Source organism: Agelaius phoeniceus, chromosome Z (genome assembly GCF_051311805.1).
Source record: "Agelaius phoeniceus isolate bAgePho1 chromosome Z, bAgePho1.hap1, whole genome shotgun sequence".
Classification (NCBI taxonomy): Eukaryota; Metazoa; Chordata; class Aves; order Passeriformes; family Icteridae; genus Agelaius; species Agelaius phoeniceus.
The window spans coordinates 51,913,115-51,939,975 of record NC_135303.1 but is presented as its reverse complement, the minus strand read 5'-3'; the positions used below and the strand labels follow the sequence as shown (position 1 = coordinate 51,939,975).

The window sequence follows — 26,861 nt, the reverse complement described above, 5'->3', positions numbered from 1 at the left end:
AAATTTAGTTCCAATGTTAAAAAGAGAAAACATGCATTTGATATTCTTCCATGGAGAGCAAAAGGCCTGTGAGCTCTTTTGCCTGCTACTCTGTGGATCAGCATGCCTATTCTTGTACTGGCATTTTTCCACGCCTCACAAGTTCAGCAATGCCAAGCTGCTGCCACAAATAAAAGCAATCCAGTAGGCTGCATATGTGCATGTATGTGTCTGTGTGTTTACATATCCTAGCATATTTCTCTGGAATTGTGCCTGGCAGGATTTATTCTCCCATTTTAACAGTAATCCATTATTTGACCACCATCCGAGAGCCTAGGGATTAAATGGGGTTTTAGTAACTGCAATACAACAAGCTGTATTTAAAGTAATACTTGTACCAGAGTAAAATAGGACATGTCCTGTATAGATTTTACTCTAGTCTTTCAAGAAATATACTTGAAGTGCATTTTAGCTTGTAAGCCACCTACATTTAGAATATCATAAGAGTAATTTCCTTCCATAAGTAATACACCCCTTTGATACAGATCTCCAATTCCCAGCTGAACCAAGACATATGAGCTTTCTTTAGGAAATTTAATCCCTGAAAGCATCAGCTTTTCAGTTCACAAAATAAAAAAAGCAGCCCAAAAGATAAGTTTTATACAAAACTTTATACATAATGAGGTGAAGATTAACAACTACATTTTGTGCAACTGTCTTTATTAAAATTTATTTCCTCCCTCTAAAGGGGGGAAATTATCCTTTAGGTTTTAGTTTTCATAGTTTTTAGATTCTGCACTGACTAGGTGTCTAGCTCTGAGCTTCATATTAAATATAAGTAAGTTCTCTTCACAGAGTAGGTAGACAAAACAATCATTTTCCAGCTTGAGACCAAGGGCAACTCTTAGAATTTTCAGTCCTAAAAATTTGAAGAGTGGACTGAAGAGAGAAAACAAGAAGGATGGGACTTCCTGACCTGAAGCTGTAATTGGACAATTCACTCCAATTTTCAAATAGATCAAAACTTATAAAAGTGTGAGACCTTGCAACCAGTTGTATATTTTGTCACCATTTTGGGTCCATCTTGGGTGTAGCCCTGGCTGGGCTCTTGTACTGCCCAAGGTGTATCCATTAAGGCCTTTTAATAAATACCTACTTAATTCCTTTAGCTCTTTCCAGTCTCTGTTCTAGGTCAGCCTCCCAAGACATCATTTCCACCTCTAAAATTCTATCATTCTGCTGTAATCTCCAATTAACATCTATTCATAAATCCTGTTGGAAGTACTTTCTTCCATTTTATTCAAATTAGATTCATTTTTCACTATGTCATCCTGTACATCCCAATTTTTCTGTTCTTTCCTGATTTAAGGTCTGACAGGTTCTGAAGCCACTGATGGACCACGATGCAGCTCTGCAAGTAACCTGTCTAACATTTTCCAGCTGTAAAACAAGAATTGCAATGTTGAACCTTCAAATGAGTGAAGCCCGAACTGGGAGAAAATAGAACTTGGCACCAGAGACAGAACTGAAGGGTTTCAGTGAAGGTGAGATTTGAACCTACTTGGAGCTGTCTGATGCCAGAATAAAAGAATGCTGAATTCCCAGAGCATTTACCTACACTCAGCAGTCATGACACACTGCCCATGGGAAATGTTTTGCTTTTTAAGTAAGTACAATACTTTTCAAGGTCACAATTTATTTTGACAAACTTGAAGTACAAAGCTTTGTGTTACACCATATCCCACTCAGAGTGTTGGATGTAAACCAGAGGGCATGCAAACACTGATAAGCAACAAGTAATAACTATTTCCTCCTGTGATGAGATGTATGTCTGCTCAAGAGATGGAAAACTCCAGGTGGCAGAACAGTAGCGCATGAAATGCCACCCTATGTCAGCAAAGAAAGGCTGGTCTGGGCAAACTTAAAAAGATAAATCACAATTTGGGCTCAACTAAATTTCTCATTCTCTGGAGATAAGGCAGCCACATACCAACTTGAAACCATCTTGAGCAGATGAGAAACACGTAAATTGCAATGTGCCGAAAATAAGGCAAAATTAAAACAGTCTGATTTGAGAGCATCCCAGTACCAAAACTTATGAACTGTGAGGTAAGTAGTCCTTTATGATACACTATCAAGCATCAAGGGTGGTTATGTTCACCCTAAAGAAGCTATACCACAAGCCAGAGAAAAGAAATTAAACCCTGTCCATACAAGGACAACATATTATAAACCCAACTATTTTCTAAGCCTGAGTGAGCTGAATTTACAATTGTAATAAGAGAGATAATGTAGTTTAAACTATTTTAAAAAATTCCATGTAAGCCTCATCCCTTTTAATGTCAAGTCACTTTCAGAGCATGACTTATTAACAAATCACTCCGTGTTACACATTCATTTGAGGGACTAAACAAAAAGAGAAATGGTATCTTTCCCTGGCTACAGTTAACTACTGCTCTCTTCAGGATATATCCAAGTAACTAAAAAAACTCTCTAAAATTATTTGACAAACAAAAAACACCCAATGGGTTCAGAGAGTCATTACTTCCTTGAATCCACATCCCAGTGCAGTTGACAGCTTCAGTTTTTCTGCCTTGCCTCCACTCTTCTGTTCTCCTCACTCTGGAGAATATCCTCTTGCGGCAGGATATTCACCCAGAATTACAGCAGTCATCATTTTAGAGGGATCAGCTAAGCCACTTTGAAGACAAAGGCAAGAAAATAATTACAAGTGATTACCTATTAAAGTCTGACTTAATGGATACCTTATAAATTCAGGATCTTTGAGAAAAGTGAAGAATAGCATTATTGTAAGTAAATGGGAACTTTGGTATCATGCATATCTCCTGTGTAAGTAAGTGTCATGACAGGAACTGCAGAACCAGAGGTTTGAGGAACAGTCTGAAAAAGGAAAAATTTCAGCATTGTGAAATGCTAATGCTGGGAATTGAAAATGCAAGTGCAGGCAAAGATCTCTAAAACCGCAATTTAAAAATACATATTTTCTAAGTTGCACATTGGTCTTAAGAATTATCACCAACAGAATATCTGAGATCCATTCCAGAAAAGTTACAATAAAAATACAGTAAGATATCAGCAGAGGAAGCCTCTAATCTCAATACTCCCTTTCATATCAAAAGCAGTCAAAGCCAAAAGGCTGAACACGTAGCTTCAGGGCAACAACTCACTTCTCTATTCACTAACACAAAGCATACTTCCAAATAGTGTCAGTGAAAGTGCACATCTCTCAGGCTGTGTCCAGATTACTCCTGCCTCTAGCTGTTAGCAAGTAGAAATGCCCCTAAATCTTCATGCTTCCCTATCTCCACTGCTCTGATGAGAAAGGCAGAATGGGATAAAGCCACTGAACTGACAAACAATAGAACTAAGGCACACAAAAAACACCAGGGCTTTATAGCTTTAAGTTCCATTAGAAAAATTACAGAAAAATTACAAAAAATTGCATTGGAAATGCTTCAGCACAGTCTCCAAGGGTGTTTGCAAAACTATCAACTTTTGCTAGGCAGCGCCAACTAGTTCTTGTGGAAGCTCCTTTTGTCAGTGACTCATACCAGGGTTTTGCTCTTGAAAATGTCTTCTCACTGAAAAATTAGGAGATTTAAGAGAAATAAGAAACAAGCAATTCAAGGGCTCTAGCACTGGTGTCCAGATCAACAAACAGCACAATCGACTTCCTGCCCATGTTTAAGTGGAAAGCCTGAGCTCCATGGAGCCTGCAGATATTAAAAGCATATTACATCCTTCTTCAAGTATGTTGATAATGGCAAGACACATTATCAACAACAGAAAGCTGGCATAATTCTTGTTTCCAATATCCTTCAAAGAGCTACTTTCCATGTCATCAACTAGTATCATATTAAGTAAATAGCAACAATGCAGCTAATGAAGGGCTAAAAACTTCACAGCCATCATAAAATAACATAAAATATTCCGTTAATTTTATTCAGGTATTTATACATAAACACAAAACACTTCCTTTGTTTTCTTTGTAAACAGTTTAGTACTTGAACATCTCCAAAGATATTTTAAGATGTGTGGTGGCTAATTTAAAGATATAAGAAAAATCTAGAGCAGCTCTATCAGGCTTAAAGCCATACAAGCAGATCAGGTTTTGTAAATAAAAGCCAAGCATTTTGCTGCTTTTTTGATTCTGCCTCCTTTGATAAGGTGTTCCCTCAGGCTACTTCTAACAACAGCACTGAATAGGAAAAAGAAAGAATTTCAAGCCTCTAAACTGGCAGCTCAAAACGTAACTCAGTAGAGTAACTCTGAAATCTGAGGGCTCTCTAAGGTTGTCATCTCCTACTGAGTCTTTCCTAGGATTACTGAATGCAGTAGAATGACTGAATTTAATGAAAAAGAAAGCCTGAGTTTTAGGTATTTTAAGCCAGAAGCTGCACTTGCACAGAGCACAGAGCCTGTACTGAACCAGTACTTCAAGCAGCAAGGTGGTGTGTGTGCCTGCTGGGGGGGTGATCTATTCTGCAGCTATAAGGCACACAAATGTGCCTTGTGAATGTTTAATGAATGAATGTTTAATTCTCCTTTGTAAGACTTGCATAAATTGCAGTGTTAGATGTATCCTTAGCTGTACCTATGACTCCTTTTCCAGAAAGGAAGCTAGGGCTGACAACACCCATCCATGGATAATTTCCTCAGGTAACCAGGGTTAGGATAATTTATGTCTCCTGAAGCATCCAGCAGTCAGTTACATAACAGTATGTGCAGGGCTTTTCCTGCCTCTCTTTTAAGACTGGCCTCCCCACTCTAAATACCTACCTGTTGATCCTCTTTCATACATCAAAAGAGACACTAAACAACCTTCACTTTCCAAACCACTTTAAACATTTATGGCATGGCATGCAACAAAACTGTAAAAGCCCCTTGACAAAATGGAAATAATCTAAACAAGAGACAAACAACAAAATATCAACAAATTAGCTAGGGAAGGAAGCCTGGAGCCAGAAGTAAGAGAGCATAGCTTATTCTTTTGTGGCAGAGCAATAATTTTACTGCAAGGTCAAAGCAAACTGCAAAGCTCACCTGTACTGAGCTTTGGCCGAAATCAGGTGGGAGTGCACCAGATCACGACCAAAGGCTTCTCAGACCAAAAATGAACTTTGCAAGTTAAAAATGGACAGACCAGGAAGAAAGCAGTATAGGAAAGTAACAGATTCCTGGTGTAGGTGACAAGCTTAGCCCAAGAAAGAAACCATGGACACTTCCTCTAAAAACCTGTGAGATTTCTAAGCTTCTGTTATCAAGAAATGCATCTGGTAGTGGGAATTTGGCAGAGTTTAGTGAAACATAGCAGTGGATGAGATGATAGCACAGAGGAAGCATGTGAAAAATGACGGATCTTGCATTAGGAAACAAAATCAGCTTACAGAATCTATAAAGGATATCAGTGGGAGGTGTAAGAAAACATACAATCACAGAAAGTGCTACTTTTCCCAAAACAAAGGTCAGATCATAAGAAACAGAATTCAGGCTACTTAAACCACCAAGAAAATCTGGGCATAGTTATTAATAGATTAGTATCTCCTCCTTGGTATCATGAAATCAGATATGAAAGCAACTTGTTATCTGCAGTCTTCATTGTGGTAACATACATTATGAATAAAAAAACCCCAAAAACTTAAGAGGGTGACACAAGAACACTCTCCCTTGGCTTTTGTTTGGATTCTACTGAGGTAAGAACCTCAGGCTATTAAGAACCCACCACAAGGAACATGCTTCTTTCAGCTGCATCTCTAATTAGTTTTGCTGCTTTGAATACCTACTATCTTCATTTTATAACTCTGCTTCAGAGAAGCTTAGAGCTTCTAATGTGTGTACCTTCCACGATAGTGAGTACTGCTGTTTTGGATACACCAAGTGACATATTCAGCAACCAAAGTTACACTTAGGAGAGAGAGTAGAACACTGCTTTCCAAGACAGGTACTTAATTTCACAGCAGCATGGTGCATACAGTTAGCACTGACAAAAGACTAAAAGCTGTGCCAAGATACATTTCACTAAAAGATGATGGTAATACTTGAACACTGTCTTTGATTTAAGGAACCACAAAGAACACAAGTATATAACTGCAACATTGTTATTGCTCTGCTCTGGGGTATGCTATTCACAAAGTAATGTGTTCTTATTGGACTCATACGTGTGCAGTTCTCATGTTAAGTGCACTATAGCTGAAAAGAATATAGATACTGTATTTGACCATTTCAAATGTAGTATGTTAGAATTTTGCCAGCAAAATTCTGAAAGCAGGGACAATTCATGCATCCTGGATTTCAAGAGAGAATGAAATTCCTTAGCTCAACAGATGCTAAAAATACCACAGAAACATGCAACTATTAAGACTTTCTTTTTACTTCCCCCTCTAGCAAGGAGGGTTAACATTTATGCCACTATCCATGACATTAAAGGTGCCTCAGATACCAGCATCTGCCAAAGACATTGAGAAAAAATAATCACTTCAGAACATGTTCCCTGGCAGAAGGAGGGGCTCAGGAGACCCAGGGCAGAATGGAACCAGGTTACTACTGCTTGCAGTGATAGCTAAGTTCCCTCCCCACCTGCCTCACCACCTGAAGTGCCCTTACACAACAGGTATGAGGCCCTGGAACAGGATGGAGAGACAGCTGATGATGTGGGCAAGGTTTTCCTGCTATGCTGATCCTCCTTTCTCTGCTGAACAGTGACAGGACCCAAGGGAACACATGAAGATGTGTCAGGGAAAGTGTGGGCTGGACATAAGAAAAGATTCTTCACCAGAGGGTGTTTGGGCACTGGAACAGGTTCCCTAGGGAAGTGGTCACAGCACCAAGCCTGACAAAGTTCAAGAAGCATTTGGACAACACTCCTGAGCACACAGAATATATTTTGGAGCTGTCCTGCATAGGGCCAGGAGTTGGACTCCATGATTGTTTTGGGTCACTTCTGACTCAGGATATTCCATAATAAACAGAAGTTTAAAAATAGAAGGAACATTTAAAACATTGATCAGAACATTTAGCAAATTAACTTCCTGCTTCCAAGGTCTATTTTGAGAGGCTGGTGGTTGTTGGTGTTGCTACAAGACCACATTAGTCCTTCCCCAGAAGAAGGCCACTCAACATGCAATGGCTGAACATGAAGTGGCTGGGACACTTAGGCAGGCCATGTAAGTGGTTGAGATGCAGGAGTTAAAATGAAAGAAGGCACATGAAAGGAATAAGTCTGGGCAGATAAGGCATTTCTCCTTAGAAAATGAACTCAACTGACAAGTTGAATGCACAGCAGGGGACAGACTCATAACTTTTATCCAAGTTTGCAAGTTTCACTTAGTTTATGATACAATGGGAAAATATGTAACACTATTTTGGGGCTGAAAATTAGCATGATTTTCAGCAAGTCTCTCGAACATGCAAGCACACAACATCTGCAGAGACAGGGAAAACCGCTTGCTTATCACTTGTCTCATTTATCAGACTCATTTACCTCAGAGTTACAGTACACGCTTTGCTATTTGTCAGAAATGGAAAATATTCCTGTACTTACTCAGAGGTATAAGTGTCTGATTAAACACTCCACTTAGTGCAACCGAGCATGGCAGAACAAGTGCTGTACAACACAACACAGCAAAATGAGATGAGTAACTGCAGGGAAAGGACAACTAAGTGCCTTTCATCAAGCATGCCAAGAAGGGCACGCATCTCTTTTTTTTTTTTTTTTTGAGACGTATCCTGAAGAATTTTGGCACTTTGTAACAAGCAAGTCTCCTACAGCACTTGAAAGACACACTTCAGAAACTAGGTTAGTGCTCATCAACATGCTATTAGGATCTTAAACACAAGGATTGTTTTAACCATCAGGCCAATGCACACCACTGTATCAGCAGAAACAGTGTGCTGCTTCCCTTTCCTTCACTTCCCACGTACAATCTCCTCCTGCTTCGTGAGTCATTACTCACAGACCACTGTATTAACATACGTGGATTTCCTTGGCAGTAACTTAAACAGATCACAGAACTCAAGATTTTGTAAGGACTGAGCCTCGGGATTCTCAAAAACAAACAGAATATGCCATTTTGCTATCTGAAATACTTTGAACTGTCACATCTTATTCAAATATATGTAGAAAAAAAAAGAGACAAATAATTTTGACTCCATATGAGTACAGCTAATGTTTTAAAAGACTGCATGGTATTCAAGCAAGAGAGGAGGATCACAGCTTCCCATGCCGGTATCTCAGAGTTCATCTCCCACAACTCTGCTTGACCAAGACTGACATAAAATTGCACTCATTAGTTCAAAATGTCAATGGTCACACTTTAATATTTGCATGCCATCAGTCTGGCATTCAGGCTTTGTGCAAGGACAATGCCTAATGTAAGGTTCTTTTTTTCAACCTTTAGTTTCCCTACAGCCAAATATTAGCAGCTGAGCATATTAATGTGAGGTTTCTTTATTCACTCTGGGTTTCTCTTGGTTACTGTAATGCTACCGGTAGTAACTGGGGCTTTTTTTAACGTGTTTGTAAAACTACTGTATGACCACTGTAATTTCTAGATGTTCACTTAGCTTGATCTAGATGCCACATCATAAAATGATGTTTCTCACAGTCCTAACCATATTCCTGGTTAATTCCACCTTCATACGGGCAGAATTTCTGCCAACAGCACTGGATTCAGAAACATACTCTAAAGGTACTTAAAAATATATGAAAACAAAGAATATTTCTGTATTTTCTGTTTTCCTAACACATGCTTTGAAATTTTCTTTTATGTAACAGTTTGCTATATACTTTTTCACACAACAGCCATTTTAAATTCTATTTTTTTTAAAGTATTTATAATATGAATGCATCCCTTCATTCTTCAAAGATTTAATCTAAAAACTAACCAAATAGTTAAAGATTAAATCCTTTTTTAAATTAAGGTGGTAGAGGACTGGATTTCACTTTGGATTTTTTAAATGTAATCATTTTCTTCTACCATCATTGTCTAGCCACACCCAAAGGCAGGCCTCAACTCATACAGAAGTGAGGACATCTCTACACCTCCACTAAAAGTTATTTACTCTAGAAAGACAGTTTACATCCTCATTACCCTTTTCCCTTCCCCTTCTTTTCAATTCCAACAAATATAGGCTTTTTCCAAAGACTTTGGACAGATTCAGTCTCAAGGACAGGAAAGTAACAGCAGTTTAGAACAGACTTTTTTGATCCCCATCACGGCAGTTAATTGCTTAATTCTCACCAAGGCTGGCCAAACAGCCCTTATAAAAAAAAAAAAAGAAAAAAGAAAAAAAGAGAAAATTAAAAACTTTAATAATTTAGTTAATTATATAAAAACAAAGCAGTGCCAATATTGATACTTACAGGCTGAGGCTGTTCTGCAATACAGCAGTTGAAACACAACCAAAATTCACTCATGGTTTACAGTCTGAAGTGGGAACACAGATGAAAAGCAGGACTCAACCTTTGTAAGTCTGCCTGTTCTTTGAACAGGTTTATTTTTAATGGCTCCAATGTGAAAATTTTCTTTTTTGATGAGCTCTTCTCCAAAGACAAGTCAGTCCCAGGACAAAGAACTTGAAGGCAAAAAGTTATTTTAGAGTCTTCTTCCAGAAGGTTGATCCCAGCACCAGAGAAATATTACGAATGCTTCTTTGGTCCCTAGCGTTACGTGAACCTGAAAACAGAAGTACATGAATCAAAAAGAGAGAATACAAATAATCTCAAGCTCCAAGCCAGCCACCCACACCATTGATTTCTTGGTAATACCCTGAATCACAGATTGAAAGACATTAGCAAACAAGTCAGGTGCTTTTTTCTACAGTGACTACCAAAAATGGCATATAACAGAAATCCATCTGAGACTTACATTCCAGCTTTGGTTAGACTAAGTGATACCAAGAATTGGTATCCAATCTTTTGGCAGTTATCTCAGTTTGTTTCTAACTTTCAGAAAGTGATAATTGCCCATACACCCCTTTATCTTATTAGAGAATAGTGCCTGTTAACACGTCATATTTCTCCATGCATACATACTTCTCATTATACACTCACAGTGTGAGATTTAAATGGTATTTAACCTCAATCCTGTTACACAACTGTCAATTAAAGGTATGCTCTCCTAAATGTCAAGGAAACAAATACATTTCTGTATACAGAATATTTGCAAAATGGCTGTACCTAGTCAACAATGTATTTTCTTTCCTTCCACCCTCTTCTACCCTATGCCTCATTTACAGTTTACTTCAAAATAGGGTATTAGTTGTAGACCTTGAAATTGTTTCCTTAAACCTCTAAAACTCCTCAAGTGGAACAAATGAGGCTCCAGATTCCAACCATTCCTTTGCCCAAATAATGTTTGTTGGTAAACCTCCGTTCTTGTTTCTTTCAGTAGCAGTGCAATAAAAATTCCTATGAGACTTCACTTATCTTGCAACATATCATAAACTTTCCTAGCAGAGAAAGCGAGATAATGAATATCCAGAAGCTTTTTACTGGCATACTCCTTAACAGTTCTTTATACACCTGCATCTTCACTTACACAGACGTGTGCACAACTATGCAATTTCCATTTCTGCGCAATTCCTCACAGTATGAAGTGGTTTGGAGGCTCCGTGCAATGCATGAAACTAGGCATATATCAGTACAAACGTTCTGCGGCAGAGCAGCTCTGCTTTGCTACCACCTTCATTAGTTTGCTACGTGCCAAGCACATGAGCAAAGCTGTCCCTCATTTATTACACACACACCAAATCACTGCACTGTGTGGCCGTGACTAGCCATGTACTTTCCGCAACTACTCTCTACAACACGCACAAAAAGAATACAGCAGAACCTTTTCCATACGGTCTCCAAAGCTTTTGGGAAGCTCTCACATTTCTTGGTTTTTAAGACATTATCTGAAGCTCTTTGAGGAAAAAAATGTGTGCTGCAGTAACAATATCTCGATAGCAAAACCCCATCTAAAGTACTCTCATCTCCTAGCTTTGAAAAATTAACTGATACTGTCAAAATTAGGTTTATCTGCTTGTTTCTTACATTCCTTGCTTAAAGATCAGAACAGGAAGCAGCAGGGGGGATATGCTTTGCTAGGTTATCCTGTTGGTAACACCAAATAAAACAAAGCAACTTTATTAAACAGGATACCTTGAGGGCAAGAAGAAAACATAAACCAGCAAACAAAGCCCGCCCGCTCTGACAAAAATATTTCTGTACAACCTTTTGCTTGTCAGACACTTGAAATGAAGGTCTTAGAACAGTGCTAACATGATATATTTTCACTAAATGATGTTTTTCCTTTCCTTTTCCTGGTTTAAAGATCACCATCTAAATCCCATTAATGGATCACAAAATTGCAATAAAACTCGGGTTTCAACAACCAGTAGTGTGAAACCCAAGAATGAAAACAGAAATCTCTACAGAAGTTCTCACTCCATACTTCGGTGGCTTCAGACCCATTTTCTCAATTATTCTGGCGACTGAAAATTTCATTAACTTTAAATAGCAAGAGTGACAAAGAAAAGCTTGACAGAAAAATACTCAGCTGATCTCTACAGGCTCAGAATTTGCACACCGCACAATTATTTTCTAAATTTGATTCAGTATGTTACAAAATCCGAAGTAAAATACAGTTAACTCCTGTTAAGCATGCAATATTTGATACTTCTAGTCCCATGGCTGTACAGCTTATGTCTCCCTAAGAGCTGGTTAATTTACTTCTAAGACAGGCATGAAGTTTTTCTGAAACACAGCAATGCCCTCCCCAATGCTAGTGGTTTAGATTATGAGGAACTGAGAAATCAGACACTCAAAGTTAGCATTTTCAAGTTTGATATATTGTAAGCTCTAGAGCAAGGAATGGGTGTGGCACAGTGAGCTTTTCTTGCTGTGCAAGTACCCTAATATTCTGATTTGTGACTCCTGAAACTGTGATACTTGTTGCTTCCTTACAATCTCTTTCTCACTAAGTCCAGAACTGGCATATCAAATTCTTACTGTCACAGAGGGTTAACTCTTTGATCTGCGTGTTACACCCAAGTACAGAAGACACACTCTGAAGGGCAGGGAGATTTTTTTTTTTGTTGATCTGCCTCTGTGTTTGCTCACTCACAGCTGGCACACTCCTCCAGCTCACTGCAGCCTTGGGCACTTTGCTGAGCTGAAGCCCTGGGAGCAAACCTGAAGGGGCACCTGTGAGCCTGGAAAGCTCTTCCAGCACACCCAAGGGTGCACAAGTCTTGCTCTACACAGCCACTCTCTGCATGCAGGACTTGTGACCTCCAGGACAGTCAAAACTGACTCCCCGCCTTAGATCTAAAGCTTTTGAATGACAAAGCCAATCTAAAGATTGTAAATAATAATCTCTGATTACATGTTTATTCTTGAAAAGGCATTTTCAATTCTACAGACTGTAAAGTGCTACATTTGCCTTTAGTTTGGTGGTTCAGCAATCACCAACACTTTTTCAATCTGTTGACTTTTAATTAAAACACACAGCTGACGTATCAGTATGTCTGGAGAAAACTGACATTAACTGCACCTCTTAAAAGGAAATGAATGCTTAGCAGTACTTTTCAGAGCTCTGGAATTTCATACATTTTCCCAGTCTGCTAAACAAATTATTTTTACAGGAATCAAGTCAAAATAAATATCAGGTATAAATCTGTTGCACCAATATGGAAAGAAAAAGCAATTAAGCTGAAAGCAAAAAGGTGTATTGGTGCTAATGGTGATGTTAATGACAACACACTAAAACTTCTCTTACACTGTCAGTTGCTTGTTTAAACATCAAGTTGAAACAAGAAAATTCTGCAGTTCTTTTTCAAATTATTGGTTATAAAGAAAGAAAAGAAAAAAAAATATCATAGTGGCCTACAGCTTCCACTCAGGTAATTATCTAACATTAGCACACTAGCAATCTTGTGGGAAATTGTTCCTGCAAAGCTTGAAGTGCACCCCAAGCCTAGCTGCAATTATGAGGCCTCAAAATATATGCAGTATTTCACATCTAGTTCCCCTCCTTTTTCATAGGATTAAGATTTGAATCACAGAACCATAGAATGGTCTGGGTTAAAATGGACTTCAGAGATCATCTTGTTCCAGCCTCCCTTCCACAGGAACACCTTCCACCAGCCCAGGTTTCTCAGGGCCCCATCCAACCTGGCCTTGAACGCTGTCAGGGATGGGGCATTCACAACTTCTCTTGGCAACCTGTGCCAGTGTCTCACCACCCTAACTTGGCATGGTTTGCAGTATTGCTGCATTTGTCAGAGCAGACTTGCCAGATGAAGAGCACAATAGAGGCTGAAGAACACCCTTCACAGTAACAGCTCTGCCACCCTTTGGTTTTGCTCTTTGCTCAGTCTGTGGTGCCCAGAGTGGCAGAACACCGTAGAGCTCACACTGAAAAGACAAGACAATTACTCTGTCTGAACCAGAAATTTATCAGTGATGAGGGGTGAAACACCAATTTGTTTTCCGCATCTAAAGTTTCTGAACTCTGAGTGCAACTTATTTTAGAGTGGATGATTCACACTACAAAAACACACAGGATTATCATGCTGAACGACTCTGCTGCATCTTAAGGCTTTTATACCTTAGTTATGGTATCAATTTAATAACATTTCTAGAAATTCTAAGTATAAAGAAATCAAGATTTTAAAAATAATACATTGTTTAAAATTTAAAGTGAAACTCCAATAAGGTAATTTTCTTCATGCTAAGGTTTATTTCACAGTGGCTGGTCTAATGCAAAAACCAAAACTACTGCTTATTGTTAAATACCAGTCAAAAAGGCAGGAAGTGAAAGCACTGCATTAATGATAAGTGGGACAAAGCACACTTTATTACAGTATCACCGATTTTTCTTACTAAAGCAGCATTAGGTTTTTGGTGAGAAATATACAGAGCAGGAAAGGTAAACTAAGACATCAATTTTCCCTCTGAGCTTTTCACATTTATTGATATAGAACAGGTTAGACAGCATTTACCTTAACTAATCCAAACAGGAATATGCACTATGCTGTGGAGAGTCAGTTAGAATAAAACTACTTAATAAACATACAGCTTGAGACCAGCCTGGTCTTTTTAAAAAGGCATCCTTTTAAGGATGAATTTTTGATATCGTTTGACTGTACGCCATTCACTGTGGCTTTACACAGGAAATGTGGCAACAACGCTCTTTGACAATCACTTGAACTAAATAAAACCACAGGAAGAGAAAAAAAAAAAAATTACAGGTGTTAGCATCTGAATTTAACTAGGCTTGCTCCGAAGCTCAGAGTACTATTTAAGAAGAATGGGGGTGGGGAAAGGGAAAAAAAATAAAAATTTTTGTTCAAATCATCAACAAAAATCCATGGTCAGGGCATGCCATGGTATGCCCCGACACAACATGATGTGCCATAATAAGCACATGTAGGCACAAAGTCACAACTAAGACCACTAATAGTATTTAGCCTCAAGTACTTCATAAGAAAAAAACCTTCCAGTTGTTCTTACTATAGGAGATTCATCCCATGAAATACATGGGTATTTTGATTTGACTTTTTATGCCTTAAAGGCTTTGAAAAACTGTAATTTCTTTCAATCCTGCAAGCTGTAAGGAGAAAATTATCATTTCTGAATGTATCTCTAAGACTTCTTTCACATTTTGCACTTTAAATTTCTATTGTAGCCACACTATTTCATCTTGATGATGACTAAATTAAGTCATGTGGCAACCAGAAACGAGGGAGGAAGAGGATTAAGGTGTGTCCAACACAAGAGAGAGGCTGAGCTCGTGCACACTTATACACACCTACAGCTGTAGCAACCAGAGGACACTCTCCAACTCTCAAAGGAAGAGAGAGATGCTTTCATTTGCCAGCCTGATTTTTTGAAACAAACCATCTGCAAGAAGCAAGAGGTTTTAAACAAATACAACCTACAGAGAAAGTTGCTTCCATTCATGAATTTTGTATCAAAACCTTTATCTCATCAGGGCACTGAACTTACAGAAGCACTCTTCCTCCATTCCCCCCACAAGAACAGACACTTCTGGGCACTTTGACACTGATTTTAATGCAGCAATTGTCTTCTGCACTTTCAAATCCTGAGAAACTTGAGCTGCAAATAACTCTTGCCACACAAAAGACAACATTCACCATCAACATAGCCTGAATAAGGCTGAAATTCCTTTTTTCATTTCCTCAATCTTCCCATATTGATTCTGCCTTAGTGCCTCCCAAGTCCCTTAAGGTTTAGTTTCAATACATTTAACAGTCTTCTTCAAAGTCTGAGTTAGGCTTTCTTGTGCATTTTTAAACCCTGGATGCGTATGCCCTGACTCTGTAAAAAGGCTATTTTTATTCATGTCTTTGTGATACAATTTTTTGCATGATTACTAAAGTGGTCAGGCAATAGGGCTTGATTTTGGGATTATTGGTCATGTGGAGTAAGTTCTTATTTTTTGCCCCTATTAATACCAAAATGGTTTTCACTAGTATATTTCCTTAAGCAACTTAGAAATAGTTTGTACTTCAAACCAAGCTCAACACAAACTAATAGCCATGAACAATTACTAGTATTAGAGCAATTTTCTTCTGAGTTTAAGGTTTGAAAAAGTGTTGAAAACAGGGCAATAGTATGAAGGTACTATTTACAGCTTACTTCGAGGGTGATTTTTTAAAATTGTAGTTGTTGCTAATAGTACAGAATCCAGCTTTGGGAACAATCACATCTTTCATTCAACACCTCCAGTTTTTGTGCTTTCAGTTCGTAGGAAGCCATCACAAGCTCCCCTGCAATAAATGTATCCACCTGGCATAATACATGGGAGAGCAGCAAAAGATACAGGAAGGAAACCACAGCAAGTTCCTAAGGAGAAATACTTTTCCTTATCAGGTTGCTGATAGCATGAGAGGGAGCTGTAAAGAAGGGGACAGCAGGAAAGCACACAATTCTGTCAAGGAAAGTACAGCCCACCAAGTGTGACAGTAAACACATTTGCAAGTGCCAGCTGTGACCTTAAAGCAGAAAGGATTTAAACATTTTTATTTTATTTTTTTACACTCCTATCTGCAACTGCCTGAGTTTTATTCTGTAGTCCTTCACTTACATTTATTTATTTCATGGGAGGGATCCAGCTCTTGAAAGGTCCTTACTATTTTGGGCACAGAACCAACAAATGAGACAGTACCACTTAGTCACATTAAAATTCTTCATGTCTAGTTCTTTTCAAAGCTTCCTTTATTGTCTTTAATTAATAACTACATTTGATATATATGGGTTCAATGCACTTTTCTGAAATAGTCAATTCATAGCTCATACTATTCCCCACACTGACATGCCCATAGCAACCTATTTCTCTTGAAACCTCAGCACTAATAGGTGTCCACTATGAAAATTTAGAAAGACTAACAGAAAACTAATAATCCAAATTTTTTTACTAAATAACAGGAAGGCAAACCACAGACTTAATAAATATGTTCTGTCCTACCTAAGACAAAGTCCAGGCATATTTTGCCCTACCTCCAAAAACAGCCAGCTAAGAACAAGTGAGAAGCCTTTGAGAATTCACTCAAAGGTTTAGAAAATCTGATTTCATACTGACTTCCTATTTGCAGGAAAAAAATGCCGTTAGACAAAGTTTTAATTGGTCAATAACATTTGCTTCTTAAGTGGCGAGTCCTATAGAAGGAAAACAATGCTTTTCTCAGCTAGCCTCCTAGTTACTTTTAACAGGTAATACCAGTCAGGGAGGAAAAAAATGAACAGGGCAAAGTAATGGTTCAAGGCAAACCATCTACAGCGTACCACTTTGGTAAAGAATGGAAAGAAAGGAAGCCCCAAAAAAACTAACATTCCTGAAGAATGCCCAGTTATTATTATTGCCCTGTTCTACAGTAATGATGGGGAATCCTCAACATTGGCATCCAGTGAGACCATAATTTTAAAAACAGTGCAGCATTAGAGAGAATGGAACAGTCTATGCTCACAACATACTACATGGCAGACCACACAAGATACTGAAGGGACCTTCACCTGTTCTTAGTGTGACAACAGATAAAGAGCATTACTCACAGCATTGAAAATGTTTTTTCCCAGGGAAAACAGGAAACTAACACATCAAGGCAATATCCAAGGGAAGTATGGGACAGAGGAAAGGAGTAAGTGTGAACAAGAGAAGAAAGGCCATTTAAAGTGCAAGAGTTCACGGAGGCAAACTCTTAACAGTACAGGAAATGTTCCATATAAAAAAAATATCACTATGTCATACCACTATTTCAGATTTTAACCAGCCACTGTAAAACCTGTAAAAACTGTGGTGCAACATAAGTCTGACATTGCACCAAAAGACCTTTTAATGCACTTCAGTAAATTATTGCTGCTACTTCCATTGTCCCAAACGCCTGGTGAACAGTGCCAATTTACACATGGACACAAGGTATTCCTATTTTTTTATTCTAGTTTTGTGGAAAGCATTTTGTGGGAGCCAGGTGACAACCCACAAAAGGCTGGCTCTCCAGTCACCAAAACTTTACACCATTTATACATTTCAGCAAAGAAAGAAATCACAGTTCATTGGCTACAAATTACACAGGGATCTTTCACTAGTATTACACCTTTTACTGGTTAAATGATTCACATGCTCAGACTTTCTCCTGAGTCCATAGGTTTCTTTAGTTCATTGGTTGTTGGTCGGTGGTCCCCATCTCCCTCTGCCAGAATTACTTTTTACTTGTTGGAGCTGGTCTCAGCACAGTTGCTGTGTTTCCTTTATTAGTTGCTTCCTTACCTTAAGAGTCATGCCAAAAGTCCTTGTGGCACATAAATTCTGCTTTGTTTTTGTCCACTATCAGCAATACATCCTTCTCCTGAAGCTTTGTCAACCTCCTCCTGGATCTGAGATCACAGAAGAATGTCGAAGCCTAAATCTTAACGAGGCAATTCTACATAAAAGTAATTTATCTAATACCTGGACATCACTTCACCTCCCTCTTGATTGCAAAACAATTATGAGACCAAGTGCAGTAAGCAAAAGCAGTCTCACATTTTGTGGGACTGGGTAAGTCAATGTTACCCCATAAAACTACCCAGGATTCACATGGGGCCATGTGAAAAGCCAGATGAATTTTCTCTGTTCAAGTCCTCCTCAGCATGGATTATGCATGCTTCAAATGGCTAGAATGTATCAGCAGGATGTCTCTGCTTTAACTTTCACTTCCACAGCTTGCAAAAAATAAAACAGAAATAGGTTTTTGTAAAAAATGCAACAGAACTGGGTATTTTTAATCTGCTATAATTTAAGCTTGTTTAGATGATTTGAGCTCTGTATATGCATCCACATGTAGGCACACGGGATATGGCTTAAAGAAACTTAAAAGCTAAGACAAAACACATTTTCAAAGATACTTTGGGTCATTCTACAGTAGAAGTGCAATTTAGGACTTCTGGAGTGGGTACTCAGAGAAGTTGTAGGCAGAGGCCTGTGAGTTCATGCAGTCATTTTTTCAAGTGTACCGATTCACAAGAAGCAGTAGATTTTCTTGTCACTGCCCAGCGTACTTTCAGAAGCATTCTGACCATTTCTGAACCATTCTGCAGCCTAATACAGGTGACATCTCTTGGCTTCAATGTCTACCTCCATTACTGTTTGCTCATGCGAAAAGCACTCACACAAGAACCTCACACACACAAGTCTAAATCAGGCTTTGACTGGTCTGAAGTGGTATCAGATTTTCCTGACCAGACACTTGAGAAAAGTATACCAAACACTTGGTTCATTTTACATGCAGTCCATCTTCACACAGAAATTGGTACAGAAATATCACCCAAGTTTGGCAGAAAAAGCAGGATGTAACTGAGGCATATGGCAGAGCCAGAAAACAAAGAAATTTTAGAACTTGTGAGAGGTGGCAAGTGCTAACTGGGCCTGTTTAGAGTTCACTTTAAAGACAAGCATGGGGAGTGGCACGAGTAGACTCACAAAGCAAGTCTCATAAGGAATGCTCTAGTCAGAAACCTGTATTCATGTAAAAATCATGTAAAAAATTATGTGTGGTTTCAGACCACACCATGTGGAGAAGAAGAAAATTGGTAAAATGTTTGTCTTTTTTCCTATTCTCCATCAATAGCCAGAGATTAGGTAGCACATTAATGTGTAACATAAAGCACAAAGTGATGCCTAGACAGGAGGGTCAGGTTTCACCTTTTCCTAGCAGTATACAGCAGTAAATGGTTTTCTTCCCTGCCTTCAGACTTCAGTTGCTATAGGTATGTCTGGATTTTCCTTTGCCTTAAGTGACTTTAAGAAATGTCACTTAAGGCAAACAAAAATCCAGACATACCTATAGCAACACAGAAATCTGGTCCAAGTACCATAATTTAAGTATGCCATAATGCAGGTAAGAGTGTCCTAACAAGTGCAAAGAAAACAATGAACTGAAATACAGCCCCTGAGAAGCACACACAGAGAGCTCCTACGCTTCCACAGCACAGAAAACTCCTTTCAGCCACTTCTACACACAAGAAACCTGCTAAATATTGTGTTAGCATGTGCGCGCACATGTCCATACAAAGCCACACACACAGCCTACAATTAGTAACTGCACCAATCATAAAGTATTTCATTCCTATGGCTAAAGCTCTCATGCTATATCCAGCAAGTATGAAAACCACCAACTAGAAAGCTAATAAGCTTTCGCCTCTACAAACTTCAAATAGCCAGCTGGTATTAAGGAGAACAATTACCAATTGAAAAAAAAAACTTTCTAGTGATACCTAATTAAAAAAAACCAAACATATATTAGAATTGTAGTCAACATGAAATAACATTTTTCAGATCAACAGCACATTTTGATTTTTTTGGTGGAAGAACGCTTGTTTTTCAAAAGAGAATGGAATTCAGAAAAGGGAGAAAAATCAGAAACTCTTCAGATTTTTTTATACACACAGTTGCTCTCAGTCAGGCATTACACATGCACAAAGTTATACCTCCTTACTAGCAATAACAGCAGTACTTATACAGAGTTGTTTATCACAGAAGAAATACTGTAATTTCCAAAAATATCATCTTTGGTAACTAATCTTCAAATTTCAGCTTGATTCAGATAAAGCACATTAATAAAATGCACATTAATTAAAAGGAATTACTGTTCTTTGCTTCCCCCTTTCCTAAACTGAAATTCACTGCAAATGATCCTTAATATTGAGTTGAATTTGAGTATTTACTTTACTCTTTAAAGTACTTGATCATAGAGAGCTCTTGCTGCTTACACTGATAAAAATGTTTGCCTCCACAGAGTATGAAAAAAATGCAACTACAAACAAAATCTTGAAAATCCTCACTGCCTTCCATTTTGTGATGGATGCTTACTAATTTTTTGCTTAGAGATCTTGTTTTTTGGCAAGTCCGTGATGGATGAACCCATTCTGAGTGAAGAGTGCTTTGATCCAGACAGACATCATCAACAAGAAGGTCTGACTGAAGTCAGTCCTGCTGTGCAGAACTCTGCTAGGCCATATCTTCACAGGAACTAAGGAATCTAGGCCATGTCCTACCACAAGCTAACAGAACCAGCCTGAGCTGACTGTGATGGGGTCATTCCCTCAGCCTTATCTTCTCCAAGCTGAACAAACCAAGTCACCTTAACCACACTTCAGAATTCTTGCCCTCAAGACCTACCACCATCTTGGTCATGTTGCCCTCTCTAATAGCTTTAGATATAAGGATATTTAGATATTTAAATTGTGTTATCCAAAACCTAGCACTCAATGTGAGGCTGCCCCAGTGCAGAGCACAGTGGACAATCCCCTCTCTTGCCCAGCTGCTGATGCTGTGCCTGATGCACCCCAGGACACGGCTGACCCTCCTGGCTGCCAGGACACTGCCCACTCATGTTCATATTCAGCTTGCCAGAAAAACCAAGCCCCAGATCTCTTTCCAACTCTCTTTCTGGATGGTTGCTTTTCAGACTCTTGCTCCCCAGTTTGTATATTCAAGCAGCATTACTTTGGATCAGACACAGAATGTGGCATTTGCTCATTTTACATTCCATTTGGCTGGTGATTACCCAGCTCTCTGGTCTATCCCGATCTCTCTGCAGGGCCTCTCTACCCTCCATGGAGTCCACAGCTCCTCTTAATTTAGTATAATTGGTAAAGTTACTTCATGTAGGACAATTTACTTACTATCTGCATTCAGAGACCATTTCTTAAAACACTAAAGAGCACTGTCCCTAACATGTATCCCCATGGAACCCCACTAGTGACTGGTCACACCAATCTGATGTCACCCCATTCACTGCAGCCCTTTGTGCCTGACCCATGAGCCAGCTGCTCACCCACTACATGATGTGTTTATCCAGATGTGGGCTGGACATTTTCTCCAGAAGGGTCCTGAGAGAGACAGTATCAAAAGCTTTACAGAAATCCAAAAAAGATTACATCAACTGGCTTTGCTTGGTCAATTGAGTAGGTTACCTTGTAAAGGAAAATTAAGTTTGGTAAACAGATCTTTCCCCTCATGAGTTTATGATGGTTGTGACCAATGACTGCATTGTCCTTATGATGTTTTCAATAACACCCATACCAGGTACTGAAGTGAGACTGACAGGCCTGTAGTTACCACTCCTTCTCACCTTTCTTGAAAATTTGGTTAAATCACTGCTTAGTTTGCATTCAATTACTGCTTAATTGATTACCATTTAATTTCCATTCAATCACTGATTAACAGTAATTTGATCACCATGTAATCACTAATAAAAGCCTTTTAGTTAACATTATAACCATGACTTCTCTAAGTTCACCTGCCACTTGGCATTTTATACATCGGACAATAGGAACAGCTTTACCAAATTAAGTTCAAAAATAACTTATTAAAATTTAGAAAAGTAAAACAGAAAACCAGGTAGTGACGTCTAACTTTAAGTCCAAAAGACACTATGACATCTTTCCTACATATGCAGAAAAATAACTAAGAACATATAGTCAGCTTAAAATAAAAACATGTGGTGCACCCATTTTCAACACTTCAATGCAATTTCATTGAAGATATCAGAATTATTGACCTAGTTAAGAAGCAAAGTGCTATACAAAAAAGGAGATTTCAAAATGTTCCAGAAACATTTTAACAAAGTACACATTCTCAGCAGAACAGTTACTGCTGTTCTGCAATCTGAACCCAAAGGAAACTAGATGGTCTCCTCAGAAATGAGCTGCCTATCTTGCCAAGGAACATTGACTTAGCTTCCCTGTGTACCCACAAAAAGGTCATTGCTGTTAAAAATGTCCATTTGGGAAATGTCCTGTGAGCAATATCTCAGTGGCAGAGTAAAACTCACCAGGAGTTCTACAGCCAGTAAAAAACCACTGCAAACCTCAAACAGTTTGACTTTCACAGGAAACACCCACAGACAGTGGTCTATGGCTTACCTACACTGACAGGTATCCAGGGAAAGGAAAACCTAGAATAAACCCGTCAAGGCTACAAGCCACTTTTCCTAATAGCTTTAAATTAGCTTGTTCCTACCAATAAATCTTAAACAGATTCATTTCAGGTCCCGAAACCGAAAGCTGCTGACAAAGCCATAAACAGTTCGCAGTACTTCACTAAATATGGAAGCAATCTCACATCTCTCAATTCTTAGCTTCTCACTATAAGGAAGTAAATAGGTAATGTGAAAAGCATACTCTTGACACCAAATAACCACAGGATGACACTATTTGAACTCCACAGTGAACTCTAGTTATAGTAACAACTCCAAATGTACTGTCATATAGTAGACAGAAAATACAAGCATCATCCCCTTAAAAAACAGGCATATTCACAGATAGGATATAATTTGATAGATGCAAATTCAGCCTGCCAACAATACACTAATAAATTGCCAATTATCCCATGTCACAAACTCTCCTATCTTATCCAAGAGCCTACTAACCGAATGTGTTTAAATATTAAAACATGCTTCGTAGCATAAAAGATTGCTCTTTTACGTTCTGAGTTTTGGGGGTGTTTTTCATAAAAACAAAAGAAATCAACCAAACCTCAATTTCTTAAACTGCCAAAACGACATTCCTATGAAATAAATTGTGAAAAACATGATTTATCAACTCAAGAACCCTCTGTTCTCTGTGATGCAAAGTATTTTCTATAAGTTACATTAATAAGCATGAGAGGGCTGAGACACTGTACCTGGACACTTCTTGTTCTGTTCCTCAGAACACAACTAGAGAAACTTTCCAGGATACATCTGGATTCAGCACATGGTCTCTTGCCTGCCCTCAAGATAACAACTTTCTTGGTTGTGTCTATTTCATCATTAGCTTGGAACTTTTCTGTGAAACAGAAGCATTTGGTTTGCTTAAGATCTGGGCTGTGTGACAGCAGGGGACAACAAGCAGATCAGCAGGTACCCTGGCAAGATCTGGAGCAGATTCTTCGCCAAGGGTATCCAGCTGGCTCCAGACTTCACCCCAGGAGGCAAGCCCTGCATCAGGGGCCTCACACAGCCTTTCAACCCCCAGGTACAGCCTTGTGGATGTTATCTACCTCTGCAAGCACCCTCAGAGCAGGTAGCTGATGTTTTTAAAAGCTGAAGGAGAAAACAGATGGATACGTAGGTTACTAAGGTTTTATTTTTCTCCCCACAAACAAAATCTGATTCACCTGAATTACATTTACACATTCATTCTGACCTCAGAAGTACTTCAGCCAGCTGGGTCTGATACGGTCATGCATCTGCTGTTAATTCTCTTCCTTAAAAATTAATTTTGTTTGCTCTCAAGCATATTTTGCACCAGAAACACCCTATTATTTTTTCCCAATACATTCCAGATTAAGCTCACATCACACAATATGAATTATATTCACTGCAGGCAAACATGACATTGTTAAAGCTGAGTCTACTGACAGCTACTAAATACAACCTCTTTTAAAGAGGATTTAAAGAACACATTTTTTAAAAAAATCAATTAATCCAGGACTGTAAAGGTAAACTGTTAACCTTATTGTTGGTAGAAGATGTTTTCTGTTTGCTAAAACCTAACTCACAACAAAGTTACCTGCTTCTCAATTAAATTCAGTTAGAAAAACTCTATATCCTGCTACCCTGTGCTCGGAAATGGATCTTCTGAATGCAGAGCCAAAGACAGTGCTGGAGTCCTAATTAGACCCTGATTTAATTTAATAAAAATTAACAAGGTGCCCAGCTCTTCTTATCAGGTTCATGTTCTTGGACTGATCAGAGAGTTCTACTCTGAATTAGTAATGAGCTATCACAACCATATAAGATGTTCCCAAAAAATCTTAACCACACAAAAGAGCTCACAAAGAACCACATCACGATCCTCCCTGCCCCCAAATAAGGGTGTTTAATTATTTAGCTCAAGGCCAGACAGCCATTGCCACTTAATTTCTTTTAGCTATCAGTTACTCATGTTCCCACACAAAAACTTCTGCCTTTGAATGTCTGTTCTTAACACAACTCACAGGTTAGAGACCAATTTATTAACTAAGAAATCAGAAAACATATTCTGGAAAGGAGGAAAAAAGAAGGCAATGAGGAACACACTGGACATGAGGCTAGGTCTGCCCGTGGATAGACACACCATGCCTACAGAAGAGGCAGGTGTTTAGCTGCCTGAGATGAGATCTTACGCATAATCACTGCGCTACATTTCATCCACATCCCACGATGGCACCTCTGGAGATGCCAGGTGTGGCTGTGAGGGAGCTGATTTGCACCAGCAGAGCAGTGCTAGCTACCAGACAGAATTGTGGAGCAGACTACAGAAAGTGAGTCTGGACCAGCTGCTGCAGCTCCCACAGACAGACACAACCCGGACTAGCCAAGCCTCAGAGCAGAGCCTCTCCCAAAATGCCTCCCTGCCCCTCACACATTCTTGTACATCCAACCCTTCATGGCCATCCCTGTAGGGTTGACAGCTGGGCATCCAGAGCTAAATCTAACTTCATTTTTTTAAGATGTGATAATTGCAAAGCAGAGTCATGCCATATGGCCTAGCTAAAAATTAGTTCAGACAAGTGTTTTTTCTCCTGAAAAATGCAGTGTATTGCTATCCGGCACAAAGAAATCAGAGCTGCATCCTGTCGAAACTAAACTATTTCCATATAATCATAACAACAACAAAAAGAGGTACTTAAAAGACCTTGAGTTTGGCCTAAGTAAATGCTCTGCAGTAGCACTGTGCTCATAAATTGCTTCTATGGTAAAATATTGAGTTACTTGTCAATAGCTACTACATGGCACGAACAAGCTCAGAGCATGTTGCCAAGTCAGGCACATTGTAGGACACTTGTTTGTCAATTTCACAGAAAGACACGGTTGCTCTGAAGGGAAACAGAGGTGCCTAAGCTGAGCATAGATGTGGGTTTCTCATCTAGTTGAACCTAGCTAGAAAGTCCTTTGTTAAAAGAGTATTTTTAATCACTGTGAACAATGAAGAGACCAGTACAGTGTTTTCAACAATAAATAAAAAAAAAATCAAAGTTAAATTACAAAGGATAAACATGAGATCAAATTATCTAGCTTATTTATCAAACATAGGAGGTTTTTATTTGCATGGTCATGCTTTCAGATGAAAGATGGAAGCATAAAACAGAACTTTAATTACAAAAATAATTATTATGTCCAAAACACAAAGGACATTGTTGATATAACTGGGTTATTACTTTCTAAGGCAGGTTTGCAAAACAGCACTTTTGTACTCTGACATGCAGACTCCAGGCCCCCGTTACTACTCTAACACAGACTTAATCAATTGATCCATTAAATCAAGTTAAATGGTATAGGGGGAAAAAACGGAAAGCTATTACCAAAATACATTTCCTGGAGTTTTTTTTCTAAATTGCACAACAGTCTCAGTAGGCAAGTAGTGGAAGTTTCAGCCCATTACTCAGTAGGGGAAGAAACAAAAAGGTTCTTGATGTATGTTAAAAAGCTACATTACCCAAAAAAAAAAAAAAACCAAAAAAACAAAAAAAAGAAAAAACCAAAAACCCGCCCCCAAAAAACCCCCCAAAAAAACCCCAAAAAAACAAAACAAAAAACCAAAAACCAAAAAACAAACAAACAAAAAAAAAACCACCACCAAAAACAAACAAAAAACCAAAAAAAAACCCAACTTAATTCATTAACAATTGAAAGACTTTGCCAAAATAGTACCAAGCAAGTAACCAGCTTTTGCTTTTTCCCTGAACAGGCATGATTCATGATCTTAAATCCAGTGGCTTCTTTGATATAATTTGTGGTGTCAATTTTGAGATAGAATTGTCACAGCAAAGGCTGGTAGTTACTGTAAAAAAAACATCATGCATTTATATAAGGACTTTTGAGCATAATCAATCATCATGAATTCTATTTCTAGTATTTAACAGGAATTAGTTTAATTGCTAAAACATAACAAACAAATAAGCAGGAGGCTCATGGCAGGTATAGGCTTTAAGGAAGACTGACCCCTCCCTCTTTATCTGTGTGGGAAACTAAGGCATGCAACAATTGTATTTTAAGGCAGCCAAGAACATTCATAGTCAACTTTGTTCTAAGCACACACATTTTTACCATTTTAAGGATTTCCATGTGTATCTTCTCACAGAGATAAGGCATTGGAACTGCTCACAGATGCTAAAGACAGAGATCCTTTCAACAGGCCAACAAATATCTACTAGTTTTTGAAATTCTGTGTATTAATCTTTTACAATTTTATGAACAGACATACTAACAGTAAAATATGTTACCTTTTCCTAGAAAGCAACACATATATGCATCAGCAGAAGTTGTTCTATACTCTGCTCACAGAACTCTGCAGTTCATTGAATAGCATGCCTTGAAATAACCCCCACTGAATATGCACTGCTGATTAC

At 38.6% G+C, this 26,861-nt stretch overlaps 1 protein-coding gene across 7 annotated transcripts in view; it reads right to left on the bottom strand.

Annotated features, from left to right (window-relative positions):
• CDC42SE2 (CDC42 small effector 2) overlaps positions 1-26,861 on the bottom strand; it is an 83,366-nt gene that overhangs the window by 24,320 nt on the left and 32,185 nt on the right. For all 7 annotated transcript variants that reach the window (XM_077172254.1, XM_054651656.2, XM_054651660.2 and 4 more), the window contains one exon: positions 9,362-9,674. In XM_077172254.1, the coding sequence (XP_077028369.1) occupies positions 9,362-9,415 (54 nt within the window). In that variant the 5' untranslated portion in view covers positions 9,416-9,674. The remainder of the gene's footprint in view (positions 1-9,361; positions 9,675-26,861) is intronic.